The sequence below is a fragment of the Macaca nemestrina genome, chromosome 16 (assembly GCF_043159975.1).
Source record: "Macaca nemestrina isolate mMacNem1 chromosome 16, mMacNem.hap1, whole genome shotgun sequence".
Lineage (NCBI taxonomy): Eukaryota > Metazoa > Chordata > Mammalia > Primates > Cercopithecidae > Macaca > Macaca nemestrina.
The window spans coordinates 101,295,773-101,311,681 of NC_092140.1; the positions used below are offsets into that span (position 1 = coordinate 101,295,773).

Sequence of the window (15,909 nt, forward strand, 5' to 3'; positions counted from 1 at the left end):
TCAGAGACCAGCCCAGCCAGCATGGTGAAACTCTGTCTCTACTAAAAATACAAAAAATTAGCTGGGCAAGGGGGTGCATGCCTGTAATCCCATCTACTCAGGAGGCCGAGGCAGGAGAATTGCTTATACCTGGGAGGTGGAGGTTGCAGTGAGCCGATATCACACCACTGCACTCCAGCCTGGGTGACAAGAGTCTCTTTTTGAGAAGAGAAACTCCTTCTCAAAAAAAAAAAAAAAAAAGAGTTCTTCTTTAACCCTAAATTCCATCCGAACTAAGATGGGTGGATCATCAACAGAAATCTCCACACATACAGTTGTGGTTATTCTATTTCTATACTTGACTATTGTGCAAAGCTCAAGTCCAGATCCTGCTTTCAGCATGGGCTCTGTGGAAAATCTCATCTGCATGGGGACCTGGGGCTCCCAACTGTCATTTGTGTTAACATGGGGAGGCTGTGACGGCTGACTGTTGGCCAGCTCCGCATGCTGAGATAACCAAGCAAGGATGGTCATCTTCTACCTGAGCAGGGGACGCAAAGGAGACCCCCACCCACAGCACAGAGAGCGACGGGGCTGTCACCCGAGGGGCCGCTCAGTGGTCTCCCCAAAGGGCAGGGCTTGCTCCCATGGCCTGAACTGTGCCACACTCCGTCTGTGTGATGGTGGGAGAATCGTGGACTTGGTGTCAGCCTTGGGAACACCGGGTGCTGTGCAATTCTGGCCTCTCAACACTTTTTAAGGGCCTGCTTCCTCCTCTATGAGTCAGGATTCGTCAGTCCTACCTCACAGGCCGGATGCGAACATGGAACGAGGCCACATAGGTCAAGGGCCTGATGCACTAGAGGTGTGAGGAGTGGGTGTTCCGCCTCCCCGCTGCCCACCTGGCATTCATGCTTTGGAGTGTGGCTGCTGCTCCTCGCGGCAGAAGGTACCTGCTAGTGGTGGTGTGAGTGTGTGCGTGCGTGCGTGCGTGTGAGAGAGTGTGTGCCTGTGACAGAGATGGCTCATTCATAGAAGCAGCCAAGTGCTGATGACGTCCTTGCCTTTCTTTCTTTTTCTGCCCTGCTTCAGCAAGTAGCTTGACCTAGGGGACCAGATGCCCGGGTGCTGTATCCCTGACGGCTGTCTTTGAAGTCAGGTATCCTTCAAAATATGAGGTAAGCAAAGGATACATGCAAGTAGAAAGCTCATGCTGCCGGTAACAGAGATTACCAGGTGTGAGGAAAAACTCACCTGAAATTTATTAGTAGAGTTAAAAGGGATTTCAGCTACTTTGCGGTTTCTTTTTCTAATTTCCATCACATCACCCAAAATGACCTCTGAGAATTTTAAAAGAGCAGTTTCTGAGGCATCTCCAATCACAGCTTTCTGGGAATCAAAGAATAAAAATATTTGCAGCACATATTTAATGAACCAACATGCCCTCAGCACAGGACCCAAAACACACCTCCTGATCCCATTACCATCTAGCTGGAGAGCCATTATCACGTGATCAGGGAGGGCCACAAGACGGTGGTACGCGTGTAAACAATGGTGCCACCTACTGGCATTAGGGATGTTTGGAGAAGCTGGATCTCTGTGAGGACTGAAGATTTTGTGGAAACAAGCAGCTACGAACTAGATCTTGATAGACAGGTGGGTTACCAATACACAGAGAAGAAAGCCTTCCAGAAACCAGGACGCAGGTGCAGGGACGTGAGGTGCAGGCTCCTCTCTGAGCGCTCAAGGTACCATTGGATGTGGAGGGCGGGGAAAGACCTGGTGGGCCCTGAAGGGTAGCCTGAGGTCTAGACTTGAGAAGCAGAGCACAGGGAAGTACAGAAAGATTTTGAACAAAGTTAAGTGAATATAAAAAGCACCATTTAGGGAAAATTAGTGGCATTTGAGAAAGACTCCAGGAGGGATAAACTGGAATCAAGGAGGCTTAATTTCAATCAATTAAGAGGTTGATACGGCTATTTAGATGCAAGGTACTGCTGATAAAAGGTAAAGTTACGTATATTTTGAAGCAAGAGTGATAGAACTTGGTGACTCACTGGATATAAGGAAAGGATAAAGTCAAAGATGACTTCCAAATGTTCTGGCCCAATGACAAATAGAATGGTTGTAGCATAGAAAATTAGAAAATTAGGGCAAGGCACTGATGTGCAGCTAGGCTGGGTACGGGTGGAAGTAAACGAGCATGATTTGTGCAGCTTCCTAGTGGAAGCACACAGCCAGCCAGAGATCCAGGTTGGAGCTGAGGTAAGAAATTAGAACTGGACATAAAGATTTGGAATGGCAGGGGGCGGTGGCTCAAGCCTGTAATCCCAACACTTTGGGAGGCCGAGACAGGCAGATCACAAGGTCAGGAGATCGAGACCATCCTGGCTAACACGGTGAAACCCCGTCTCTACTAAAAAATACAAAAAACTAGCCAGGCGAGGTGGCAGGCGCCTGTAGTCCCAGCTACTCGGGAGGCTGAGGCAGGAGAATGATGTAAACCTGGGAGGCAGAGCTTGCAGTGAGCTGAGATCCGGCCACTGCACTCCAGCCTGGGCGACAGAGTGAGACTCCATCTCAAAAAAAAAAAAAAAAAAAAAAGATTTGGAAGATATTGACAAAGAAGCAATTGGCCAAAAGGAGCATTAATGAACTGCCTGACGGAGGGAAAAGCAAACAAACAAACAAAAAGTAAGAAAGAAAAAGAGTCAGGGAAGGAAACAGATGGCAAATAGAAAAGCCAGGAGAACAGAGATTCAGTGACTCATCGAGACGGAGAGGAAAAGGGAGAAAGGGAAGGAGGAGAGGGCAGGAGGGGGAGAGTTTTTTGTATGTTCCGATATTCCAGGACCCCTAGAGCTTTGTCTGCAGCCATATTCTAGTTAACAGGAGTCCTTCTATTTTTATCCAATCACATTTTAAATTTCCATGAATGGCATGTATATTAAAAGGAACTTTGATTACATCCACTTAGCTGGCAGAAAAGTCAAGAAAGTAACTTAGAGGTGCATTCATTTCCAGAATATTCTAAAGACCCTAAAGCAATATTCTGAAACCTTTTAAGCATCTTTGTATTCTCAAAGCTAGTGTGCATGAAGAAAACTTTCTGTATGTCTTGTAAGTCCGGCTTGCTCTTGCAAGCACTGTACAAACTTTATGCAACTGGAGAGATGAAATCAAGCACACAATCAGACCCCAGCAAGTGACTCCAAACTGGCTGTGATTTAAGACCGAGTGCTGCAGAAGCATTACCTTCATGATGGGAACATTTTCCTGTCCTGGCTTGAACTCAGCTCGGTTACACAATGTTATTATCTTGGATAAGGAGGCCCAAGTCCTAGAGCTTTGGTCAAAGACCTGGTCTGGAAGACAGAGAAAGAACAGTGGCTGCTGTGGGTTGGGCTGGCCGTCCGTGAGTCCAGCAATCCTCCGGCTACAGACCCTGCTGCGTGCTCAGCTCAGCCCCAGGACGGAGTCCGCAGCTCTGACCAGACCAAGCTCTCCATAGGACTTACTTGAATGGTTTTCACTGGTGTCAGCCACAAAGATCTGATTGTCGAACCACAGATGGGCCACTGTCATCCTGTTCTGGGTCAGTGTCCCGGTCTTGTCTGAGCAGATGATGGAGGTGGAGCCGAGGGTCTCCACAGCCTCCAGGTTCTTCACCAGGCAGTTCTTCTTGGCCATCCGTTTTGCTGTCAGCGACAGGGTCACCTAGCAGGAGAAGGAAGGAAGCTTTGGGAAAAATCCTCATGTGAACTCAGGTCCAATAATACAGAAATAGCCAATGTCAGCTGTGATTGAATTTTAGGAGACAGCTGGACTAGTTTTAGGGGAGAGGTGTGGTTGCCGGCACAGCTAAACTGACCTGGTGGCTTATACGCCACCAAGAGCCAGCCCTCTATGCCACAATCCTTTTTTAAAGATTAAATACAAGACACTTTTCTTGTTCCTTCATGACTTGAAGAAAACAAGGGACCTACGGGCAGCAAATACAGACAACGCTGCTGTGGCTGGTGCCCACGTTACAGCCACGACACCGCCTGTGGTCCCTAAGCAGGAGTGTGCTCCAGAGACTGGCTGGTGCATGTTGCCAGTTGTCCCAAAGGACACACTTATGGCTTTGGGGAATTCATCAGCTTTTGTGTTGAAACAACACAAAAAATGAGCTTTTCATTTTTAAAAGCTCCATATTTTAAAGATCCTTTTAAACCCCCAGATCTCAAAGGGTTCTTTTGGCTCCCATTTCCCCAAATTACTATCTCCTGGAGTCAGAAGAGACCTGGACTTCAAAAACTTCTCTTTTCTTTGGTCAGGACAACAGCAGGCCAAGGATCATGTAATCACAAAACCGGAAACATAAAACCCCTCCTCTCCTACCCCGTGGGACCCCCCGTAGCAGAGACTGAGCAGGAGGGGCTCTTGTCTTGGGACTGAATGACACGCAGAGCCAGAGCTGGGTCTAGGGTTGGCCAGAAAAGGGCTGGAGTCCTTGGCAGGAAAAATGGGAGGAATTGCCGGGCGCAGTGGCTCAAGCCTGTAATCCCAGCACTTTGGGAGGCCGAGACGGGCGGATCTCAAGGTCAGGAGATCGAGACCATCCTGGCTAACACAATGAAACCCCATCTCTACTAAAAAAAAATACAAAAAACTAGCCGGGCAAGGTGGCAGGCGCCTGTGGTCCCAGCTACTCGGGAGGCTGAGGCAGGAGAATGGCGGGAACCCGGGAGGTGGAGCTTGCAGTGAGCTGAGATCCGGCCACTGCGCTCCAGCCTGGGCGACAGAGCGAGACTCCGTCTCAAAAAAAAAAAAAAAAAAAAAAGGAGGAATTTTTTATTTCCTAAGAGAGGTCAGTGGAGTATGGCAACGTGCCTAAATGCCTAAGTTGTAGAAACTGCCAAAGAAACGTGGGGAAGGCATCAGGCTTCCAGAAAATCTGTGAATGGTGGAGCCTGTCTTATCCAGATCTTAAGGGGCAGAGTAAGCTAAGTGAACTGCAGATTGAAAGCATAACGTTTTCATGGAAAACACAGTCAAATATTAAAAATACAGCCATTTTTTTTACAAAACTGTTTCTTTCTCTGTAAGAAACAGTCTATTCAGAATGTTCCATGGTTGTCCCTGGCGGGGAGGGCATGGTGCTCTGGACTTGGGGGAGATTGCAGTTTGTGTGGGCGCCTCCCCAGTACCAACGCTATGTCCACAGGGCCGGGTGCAGGCCGTCTAACAGCATGGACTCACAGTGACCGTGGCCAGGAGGCCCTCGGGCACATTGGCCACAATGATGCCAATGAGGAAGATGATGGAATCCAGGACTCGATAATTCATGGACACTGCGATGATGAAGAAAAGGATGCCGATGGAGACAGCCACTCCTGCCACAATGTGAACGAAGTGCTCGATCTCAATGGCAATGGGCGTCTTCTCATTTCCAACTCCTGAGGCCAAAGAGGCGATATGGCCAATGATGGTGCGGTCACCCGTGTTGATGACCATGCCGGTGATGGTGCCTATGGGGCAAGTAGACGTTTTATTCCAGGGGTCCTCAGCTAGGAGGGGTGTGCAGCCAGCTTGCAGCCCTCTCTGGTGGCTGGCACAGTCAATAGGAACACCACATTCCAGAGGCCAAGCATCATCCTCTAGGCCCTTCAGTTCCATGCTTCCTCTGGGATGAGCTTTGTAACAGGGTGTGGCAAAGGACAGATCTGAGAGCCCAGGAGGGAGAAGGGACACGGGTGGACATGTGGGCTGAGAGCCAGAGGCCTTTTACCTTCCAGACACGTTGTGGAATAGAAGCAGATGTTCTTCGTTTCCAGGGGGTTTTCATGGGTAAACTCAGAGGAGCGGGGCTGGGGCTCAGATTCCCCCGTGAGAGAGGAGTTATCCACCTAGAAGAAATGTTGAGAATGGTTCACAGCTGGGTACCTCATTCCCCGCCTCTTATACTGATGCTGGGAAAGACCACAGAGCCAGCGGGTTTGGAACATGGTCCTTGGGGTGGGTGCCCCCTGCTGCTTACCCGGCACCCCTGAGAAGACAGCACCCTGATGTCTGCGGGGATCTGGTCTCCTCCTTTGACCTCCACAATGTCCCCCACCACCAGCTGCTCTGAAGGGATGCTCTTCTTCTCGGAATCGCGGATGACCAGAGCTTGCTGCAGAAGAAAACCATGACAGACGCCTCAGACCCTGGAGGGACACCGGCCCTCCTCCCCAATCTGTGCCGCACCAAACCCCAGGACAGAGGCCTTGGAACTTCCTGGTCACTGTCACTGTTGAGTCCATGCTGTTAGGCAGCCTGCACCTGGCCCTGTGGACACAGCATTCTGCTGGAGCCTGAGGCTGTCAGAATAGCAAGAATGAAACAGAAGACTGCTTCACCCGAGGCCTGAGGACTCTAAGAACTACTTTTCCTTGAGCTCACGGAGATTTTCTTGGAACAGAAGAGTCACTGTTGGCCACATCTGGCCAAGCCAGAGTCCTGGGCCTCCTAGAAAAGGAGACCGTTAAGGGTGAGCAATCCTGGCTGGGCGTCGGGGCAGAGCACTGAAGGTGGGGCTGGGGAGGCTGAGAATCTTGCGAGGGTCAGGGAAACTTGAACGAGGTGATCTCCTGCTTCAAGCTTGTCAAGAGGCATCTTTTCCACCCAGAATCTCTCCTCCAGCCTGCAGTTCTCTGGGCCAGAGACAGTGCGGACACCTCACAGGGGTCTTTGGGGAAGAGGGGAGCACTGGGCTTCCCCACCGATTGCATTCTGGGGCTCAGTAGCAAACATGTGACCCAAACATGGTCACAGATAAACAACTGCAGGCTGGTCTCCTTGGCTGCCCGTGAAGGAACACTCCCGGACCTTCCGCAGGTCCCTTCCGGAACCCAGAACGACTGTCCACAAACACCGAGGAGCAGGAACAGAAGATGCCACGCGCTGACCAGCACTGCCCTGGGTGGTACCTCATTTGACCACCAGAACCCTGTGAGGAACTGGGGTTCCGACAGATGGGTTAATTCACCCACAATGGCTCCGACAGGGACAGAAGTTGGAACACTTGGCCCTCAGGGCTCTGTGCCCCTCTCAGCTGAGGCTTCCTCACCCGGGAGTCACCAGAGGCCAGAGGACGGGTGACTGCCACTCACCTGAGGGATCATCTTTTTGAAGCTGGACATGATGTTGGTGCTTTTTGCCTCTTGGTAATAAGCAAAGATCCCCGTGAAAATGACCACCAGGACAAGCACAGAGCCCAAGTACACCTGGGTGAGGAGGAGGGCGTCAGTCAAAGAAACCGGCAGTGGGAAGGAGACAGGCCCTGGGGCTAGAGCTCTCCATGGGCGGGTGCAACCCTGGCGGTTATGCCCTGGTGTAGTTTACAGGCCACAAAATTTGCCCATGTTAAGTGCACAACTTACTGATTTTTTAAGTTTACAGAGTCGTGCAGCCACCTTCCACCGCAGCCTCAGACATCTCCACCCTGCCTGGAGATCCCCTCGGCCCCTCTGCTGTCACTCCCTGCTCCTGTCCCATGCCCTGGCATCACCGATCTGGTTCCTGCTTGCAAGGATGTGCCTATTCTGCACATTTCAGGTCAATCCAACCCCATGACACGTGGCCCGTTGCCTCTGACTTCTGTCTCTTGGCATCACGTTGGCCAATTCAGTTTTGTGGATTTGGTACCCATGTCTTGGCAGGCACAGTCGCTCTCCGTGTTAAATGGAGAGGTTAGCCTGGGGGAGAGAGAGCCCCAAACTACTTCACATGGATGCAGATTTTCTCCCCCTTAAAAATTCAAGGTGTTTTGTGTATCCCTTTTCATTCCCACACTGCCTCTGGAGCATCGGAAAGCCAGATTGAATTTCTGTTTTCCAGCTGGGAAAATGCCTGACTTTCCCACACCTAAGCAGTGGCATCCAGCCCTCAGCTGTGCCTCCGAGGCCGCACTGGATGGCTCTGCCAGCAAAACCAGGAGGGGCCACCCCAAAGCCTTACGTTGTTCAGGGATGCAGACTTGTTGCTGGAGTACTCAATCCCGAATGCGATCCAACAGAGAAAGGCGCCCACCCACAGGAGGACAGAGAACCCCCCCACCATCTGCTTGAGGAACTTGACGATCTCAGGCGTCTGCTTGGGAGGGGTGAGGGAGTTGGGCCCATCCCGGGCCAGGAGCTCGGCGGCTCTGGTGCTGGAGAGACCCTGGGAAAGCCAAACAAAGCACATGCACAACCAAAACAAACACGAATTAGACCGTCCTCCTCCCTCAGGGGTTGGGCTGCATAGTTGTGCAGCTTGGGGTGAGGCATTAACGTGCCCAAAGAAGGTCTTAAGAAAAGCGGACTGTGCCTCACCTCTCCAGCTGCCCAGCTTTTTCTGAAAGACTGTAATGCTTAATAGCCAGGCACTGTGCTCTGTATATTCACTCATTTAGTCTTTAAAATGACCCTTGAGGCAGGAGCCATTATTCCTCGGTCTCCTCATTCGCAGAGGTGGAATTGGAGGCACAGAAAAATTATGTAACCTGCCCGAGGAACCTGGCCTGTCAATCAATGGTAGCGACCGGTTTCAACGTGGTGACTGAGTCCAGAGCTACCGCACTCTGCTCTGCTAAGGGGTTTTAGTTTCTTAGAGGTTTATCCAGCGAGAGGAGTAATTTGATGAAGGAGGACTTGGAATGAAGAAGCTGGTCACCAGGGCTAAGAGCAATGCAGTAACTCCCCAGGAAATAGGGAAACTTCTGGAACCCTGCATAGACAGCATGTGGCTTTAGTTTCCATCCTTACGCCTCCTCCTTTTCTACCTTTCTACACATCCAGCCTAAGTTCTCATTCATCTTGACAGGCATAAATCCCACCCAAGCCCTGAGCCCATGTGAGCAGCCCCTGCCCTGGGGGGCCTGCCATCCATGAGGCACCCTCGCCTTTGAAACCCTGCATGTTCACAGGAATTTCCCCCACAAACGATCTTTGTGGACGAGTCTGTAGATACCTCTTCTCCCTAATTATGTTGTAAGCTACTTAAAGGCCAGGACTCTGTCTTCGTCTTTTTTTTTTTTTGAGATGGAGTCTCACTCTGTTTGCCAGGCTGGAGAGCAATGGTGCGATCTTGGCTCACTGCAACCTCCTCCACCTGGGTTCAAGCAATTCTCCTGCCTCAGCCTCCCAAATAGCTGGGATTGTAGGTGCCCGCCACCACACTTGGATAACTTTAAAAATATTTTTAGTAGAGACAATGTTTCACCATGTTGGCCAGGCTGGTTTCAAACTCCTGACCTCAAGTGATCTGCCCACCTTGGCCTCCCAAAGTGCTATGATTACAGTCCTGAGCCACCATGACCGGCCGGTCTTGGTCATTTCTGTGTCTCTCTTGCGTCTCTTGCTTTTTCTGTGGTAGTGATTCAAATATCTGTTGAATGGCTTGATTCCCGTCTCCCTTCACTAGCAATTCCTTTTCCGGAACCCCAGACTCATCTTTCTGAATAACTGCAGAAGATTTCCTCAGGGGTGTTCCGGAAAGACTTCTTATGGTATAACTCACAATACGCTCATCATCGTCTCCTCCCTCCTGCCTTCCCTGCTCTCACCTCCTGGTCCCCACCCCAGCCCATCACCTGACCAGCTCTCCTCCTCCTGCTGCTGTGACGTGGCTAGCGAGATGAGGGGCTCAATAAAAATCCCCGCAAGTCCTGCTGGTTGTGTTTGTCTGTAATATCTTTCTTTTTCTTTTTTTCTTTTTTGAGATGGAGTTTCACTCTTGTTGCCCAGGCTGGAGTGCAGTGGCGAGATCTCCGCTCACTACAACCTCCGTCTCCTGGGTTCAAGTGATTCTCCTGCCTCACCCTCCCGAGTAGCTGAGATTACAGGCATGTGCCACCATGCCCTGCTAATTTTTTGTATTTTTAGTAGAAACGGGATTTCACTATGTTGGTCAGGCTGGTCTCAAAACTCCTGACCTCAGGTGATCTGCCCACCTCAGTCTCCCAAAGTGCTGGGATTATAGGCGTGAGCCACCGCACCCAGCCCCTGCAATGTCTTTCAACATTGTTTCAGAACCTCATTTCACAGTCCTGGGCTGTTGTTCCATTCTTCTAGACCTTTCCATTTCTCACTTTAAAAGAATGATCTTCTACGAGAGCTGCCTTTTGAAAACAAATGAAATCACCTCCTTGTGTAGAAACCATGTCCCTTCTGCCTCTACGACAGCCCCTGCTTGTTAGTTTAATGTGAATACTTTGACAGCTTCACCCAGATGACCTTCCTGGCTTCATTCCTGCTGCACCTGTCCCCTCTCCACACATACTAGCTTCCAGCAAGCCCAGACTGTCTCCAATCCGGCTCTGTGCTTACTGGCCCTGGGGTCCTCCACCAGCTTAAATCCAAATCGTCTTGAGTTCCAGCGCAAACACGGCAGCAGCCCAAGAGCCAGCTCTGGCCCCTTCAGTCAGAATCCACCTTTCTCCCAGCATAGCGTTTCTACTTCTTGTGGCCATCCCAGCGGGACAGAGTGAATCTCAGGACACTTCCGTACACATTTGCCTCCCCCACCTGGCCACTTTCTCCTTGAGGCCAGGAGTCATCTGTCCCTCTTGGTCCCTCTCACTGCCAGGCCAGTGTGAGCCCCACAGTAGGTATTTCTGTTGACTTCAACAGTGTCCAGATGCAAATAACTGCAGTCTCAAAGGTGCTGCAGGGGCGCCTCCTCCTAAAGTTGCCACTACTCTTCCACACACCCCCCACCACACACAGCCTTCCCTCTGTAGAGTCAGGAGGCTTCTATTCTGAATCCCTGGTTCCCACGACTCACCGTAATGATGTCTGTGCCATATTTCTTTTCCAATTCCCTATTGCTGAGTTTGTGGTCATCCTAAAGTCCATGAAAGGAAGAACAGAGTGAATAAGATAATTCCAAAAGACTCAAGTCCCAAGCTTTGACCAGCCATGGAAGCTGGGAATAGCAGCTCTGAGGATGGGAGGGGACCAAGGAGTGTGGGGGACGGGAGAAAAAGAACTCCTGTGCTAGGCAGCTGTCCAGCGAAGGATGGCACTGCCTCAGGAGTGATTGTCCCTGAGTCGGCACAATCCTGCACCTGCTGTTACTACCCAGAAGCTGCCTGCAGCTTTTCTGAACAAAGCCATGCACCTCGCTTCAGTCTGAACTCTGGCGCATACGTGTCCTGGCACCCTCATCTTCCAGGTGCCAATGAGCTGGAGGCTTCCCTCAGACCTGAACCCTCGGATTGGCTGGGGCTGCTGGCAAAACCACGCTAGACCCCGCTTCATGGGCTGGCACAACTCCTCCCCCTTCACTGTGTGGGCTCTGGCAGGGAAAAGCAGCTTCCCTCACTCAAGCGTGACGCTCAGGGAGCTCACTGGGCAGAGCAACCCTGCAGGTAAAGGTTCTGCTGAATAAACCCACACCATTGTGGCTGCCACTTGTGAATTCTGCTACAGAATCATTAGACTACAGCGGGGTTTCTCACCCGTGACCCTGCTGCCATTCTGGGCGAATAATTCTTTGTTGTGGGCTCCACCCACTAACATCCTCCCCTCAGTTGCGGTAACCAAAAATGTTTCCATTTTTCCCCTGGGAGAGGGGTGGGGGGATCCTCTTCTCCTCTCCCTTTGAGAACCACTGGGCTAAAGGACGAGAAGCCTCTTCCTGTAGCAGAAAACCTAGGGTGAGTCTTCCTGGCTCCCCCTACAAAGCCCAGCACTCAGGACTCTCTAAACCCCCATTGTGTGAAACAAAGATTGATACTGTTGACTGGTACTCACTTCATCTCTTTTCTTACGCGTATGCAAAAAAGAGTTCCATGTTGCAGTAAGAGACTAGGCCTTCCAATAAAACAGAATTCATTATTATCACTATTATCTTGGTTCTAACCCTCTTCTCAACCAGATTCTGCTTTGTTCCTTCATCCCTTCCACTAATATCGACTGAGTGTGACATTGCGGGGGATTCAGAAGATTAAGGCTGTGTTCTGCACAGAGCACAGCACAACACGCTAAGTTTTGGGCAGATACAAGTAGTGGATGATCCAAGCCATTGTCTCCATGCACGGACCTCAGACTTTAAGGTCCCTGCAGATAGCAGAGGATCTTTCTTGTCCCTTCACTCTGGGCATGGGGATGAGAGCATGGGGGAGGGATGGGGTAAGGTGGTGGTGTGTGTCTGGGGTGCCCTCTACTGGCCAGCACTGGACTAGCACAGGGCAGCACCCCACCCACCTCTAGGGTCATTACCTGGCCCTTTATTCAAAGGCCAGGATACTTCAGGTGTCATTAGACACTAATTTGCCAAGAAAGGTTGGGAGGCAAAAGCATTCAATATGTTGCTGAAATTACAGGACCCTTGTAATGTCAAGGGAAAAATAGGTATGTCTTCAATCTTAAACGCTAGAGATAATGGGAAATAATAAGAACTATCTATCATCTGGTGCTGTGCTGTCTTTTCCCCGTTTTATCTCATTTAATCCTCCTAGTAACCCTAAGAGGTAGAAAAAAAAAATCTTGTATTTTTCAAAATAGAAAACTGAACATCAGTTACACTGGGATTTCAATTGAGGTCAGTCCAATTTCAGGGATCTGTTCTTAAATGTCTATCATTGTTAGATACAGACAAATGCCCAGTGGTGTGCTGTAAAATGTTTTAACAAACGCTCCAGGAAAGATAAATACAAAGCTCGGATTTGTAGTTTGCTGATTTCTCACTAGAACCAAATTTCAAGCTGCTAACAGGATGTCAGTCAGCCGCCGAATTTCTGAATACTTAACAAATGGCTCTCTAGCACAAAAGAGCAGTCACAGAGCTTTAATCAGATCTGCCAAGGACGGTGGGGACAATGCAGCACATCTCAAGCTCAGTGTAGAAGTTTCCCCTTCCGTGTTACCAAGATAAAATCTGTCACATTTCAGACCCAAGGCAGTTTTATTACTAAAGTGGCCAGTTTGGGCCAGACACAGTGACTCACGCCTGTAATCCCAGCACTTTGGGAGGCCCAGGCAGGTGGATCATCTGAGGTCAGGAGTTCGAGACCAGCCTGGCCAACATGGCGAAACTCTGTCTCTACTAAAAATAACAAAACTTAGCTGGGTGTGATGGCGCCTGTAATCCCAGTGACTCGGGAGGCTGAAGCAGGAGAATCGCTTGAACCCAGGAGGCGGATTGTGCAGCTGAGATAGCGCCATCGCACTCCAGCCTGGGCAACAAGAGCAAAACTCTGTCCCCCCCAAAAAAAAAAGCCAGTTTTAATAACTCCAGAGCTCTTCCTTAATAATAACAATATTGCACACCCCTAAAGCACCTGAACTGCAATGTCCTCATCTCATTGATTCGCCTCATAGACCCAGCAAATTACTTATTTCCCATTTTACACAGAGAAAATGGGCCTTCAGTGAGGGTCAGTCATTTGTTGCCAGTTGCAGCTCAGTGGAGACCTGGGACTCTGATGGGGCCTGAGGTCGTCTCAATCCAAGCTCCACATTTTTACCACTGCAACTGCTTTTCCCTGCGGTTTCACACCTGCAGTCTGCATGGCCTAGGGGCTTCGGTTTTCCTCCTCAGAAGTTCCAGCTCAAATAGTTTTACTAATCAGTTGAAAACTGGTAAGTGGTTACTTACTTCTCACTGAAGCAGCTGTGGGGAGAGAGGTCTGGCCTTGCCTGTGGGGCCTGGAATCAGAGGCTCCTCCTTCTGAGTTCTACAGGGACTGCCTCCAACCAGAATGCAGGAATCCTGCAGAGGTCCTGACCTCTGGGCAGATACTATCACACCATTCAAAACACACACAACACACACACACCACACACATACACACACCACACACACCACACGTACACACCACACACTAGACACCACACATACCACGCACATACACCACACATACCACACACATACACATACACACACCACACACACACACCACATATACCACACACATACACCAAACACACACACAGACACACCACACACATACACACACCACACACACCACCCATACACACCACACACTACACACACACCACACATACGCACATACACCACACATACCACACACATACATACCACACACATACACACACCACACACACACACCACATATACCACACACATACACCAAACACACACCCCACACACAGCACACACATACACACAGCACACGCCACACACGTACACACACACCACACACATACACATACACACACTACACACACACACACCATACACACACCATACACAAGGAAACCAATCTCAAGGGGATTTCAAATCCCTCAGACTGAATGTGGTAAGAGGTGGGTTCTAGGGCCAAGCTCTTGCGGGGAGAGGCCATAGCCGGCAGGACCCCTGTGGCTGAAGGCTACTGACCAGATGAAGTTCTTTCTGAAACTCCTCTTTGTGATTTTTCTTTTTGCGTTCCAGGCAGTTGTTCTTCAGACCCCTGTACTTCTTGCCATCCCCCTTGTCTGTTTTCACGATGTCCTTAGTTCCGCTGAGCTCCACGGAGTAAATTTCTGGGGTTTGCTGACAGAGAAGCGCAGGTGCAATATCAATATTGGCCCCAAATGGGGTTTCCAAAGAGGCGCTGAGCGCCCCTCTGCGGGCTCGGGACCCGCAGGAGTCAGGAGCCCCTTCTCCCTTTCCTTCCCTCCTCTGGGGAGGCCGGAGGGAGTCGGACAGTGGAGTCTCTCCCCCACCTGCCGCTGACCTTGGCTTCCCCTCCGCCCGTGTAGAGGGGAGGCGGGGTGGGCACAGGCCAGCCAGCAGCTCCTCGGGGTGACCCTTCTCTGGGTGGAACAGGTGGGAAGTTACCCCCCAACTCCTGACTGATACCTCCAAGGAGCGGTGAGGTTTCCTCTGAGGTGTCCTTCCCAGAGGACACACCAGCTGCGCGTCCTGTTTCCTGGGGAGGGGGCACCCACTAAGCCTACGACCCTCAGTCCTGATCAGGGGGCCCTAACCGGAGGGCATCCCTGTCACCCCATCTTCCCGAGTCGGAGCCCGCAGGTGCTACGGAGCTGGCCCAGGACCCCCTCGGCCCCTCCTCGCACCTCTGGACCGGCTTCTGTCCCCCGCCAGCCCCAGCGGCCGCAGGGAGCTCCCGAGGGGAGTCAGAGAAGCGGTGCCCAGGCCGGGGGGCGCGCAAAGGAAAGGCGGCCTCCCCTTTCCCCCGGACGGGGCGTTTCTTCTTTTCGCCTTTTCTTCGCTTCCCGCCAGCCTGCTCCGGTCCCCGGGGGCCTGGGCCTCGCGTCTCGCGTCCTCGGCGGGCGCAGGGGCTGCACGCACCTGGGACATGCTGGGCTGCGGGCGCGGAGCGCAGATCCCGGACGGCAGCGGCGGAGCGCGGGGTGTGGGGCCTCGTGCGGCACCGGCAGCGGCGGTGGAGATGCCGGCGGCGGAGATACCGGAGGCGGCGCGGACCCTGCGCGCACCTCCGCGGCCGATCTCCAGCCGCTGCGCTCCGGAGGCTGCACCTGCCTTAAATGCCGCCCGCCCCGCCCACGTCCCCGCCGGGGCGCAAACCAGCGGACGCCTCGGAGGGCAGGAAACCCGCCGGCGCGCGCAGGGAGCGAGACCGGCAGCCAGGGGTCCAGAGAGTCCGGGGTCGAGGACTCCTTGGGAATCCCCTTCCCTTTAGGAGCCGAACGCCGGGGCCCGGGGTCTCCGGGGGCGGGTCCGGCGTCCCGGTGAGTGCGGCCCCGGTGCCGGCTGCGCGCCCAGAGCCAGACCCGCTGCTCCGGCGAGCTCCCGGCGCGCCCACGTCCTGTCCAAGCTTCCCCGAAGACCCACACACGCCTTTTTTTTTTTTTTTTTAATGTAATTTGCCTACCAATAAGTCAATTTATCAAAATGTATACGCAGAGAAGGGGAAATTGCAGTTTCTAACAGCAGCTACTGTTGGAGATGTCCTGGCTTGAAAAGGCCAGTGTGTTTCTGAGAATGGAT

General features: G+C 51.7%; 1 protein-coding gene across 1 annotated transcript in view; it reads right to left on the reverse strand.

The window, feature by feature from the left end:
• The window catches only part of LOC105490245 (ATPase H+/K+ transporting non-gastric alpha2 subunit), a 33,967-nt gene extending 18,394 nt beyond the window's left edge, over nt 1–15,573 (reverse strand). Inside the window, exons 1-11 of the mRNA XM_071081537.1 lie at nt 15,250–15,573; nt 14,332–14,487; nt 10,771–10,830; nt 7,963–8,166; nt 7,116–7,229; nt 6,002–6,136; nt 5,753–5,870; nt 5,224–5,492; nt 3,498–3,696; nt 3,235–3,344; nt 1,234–1,368 (exon numbers count right to left, since the gene is read on the reverse strand). Of these exons, the coding sequence (XP_070937638.1) occupies nt 1,234–1,368; nt 3,235–3,344; nt 3,498–3,696; nt 5,224–5,492; nt 5,753–5,870; nt 6,002–6,136; nt 7,116–7,229; nt 7,963–8,166; nt 10,771–10,830; nt 14,332–14,487; nt 15,250–15,258 (1,509 nt within the window). The 5' untranslated portion in view covers nt 15,259–15,573. The remainder of the gene's footprint in view (nt 1–1,233; nt 1,369–3,234; nt 3,345–3,497; nt 3,697–5,223; nt 5,493–5,752; nt 5,871–6,001; nt 6,137–7,115; nt 7,230–7,962; nt 8,167–10,770; nt 10,831–14,331; nt 14,488–15,249) is intronic.
• Nucleotides 15,574–15,909: the final 336 nt, after the last annotated feature.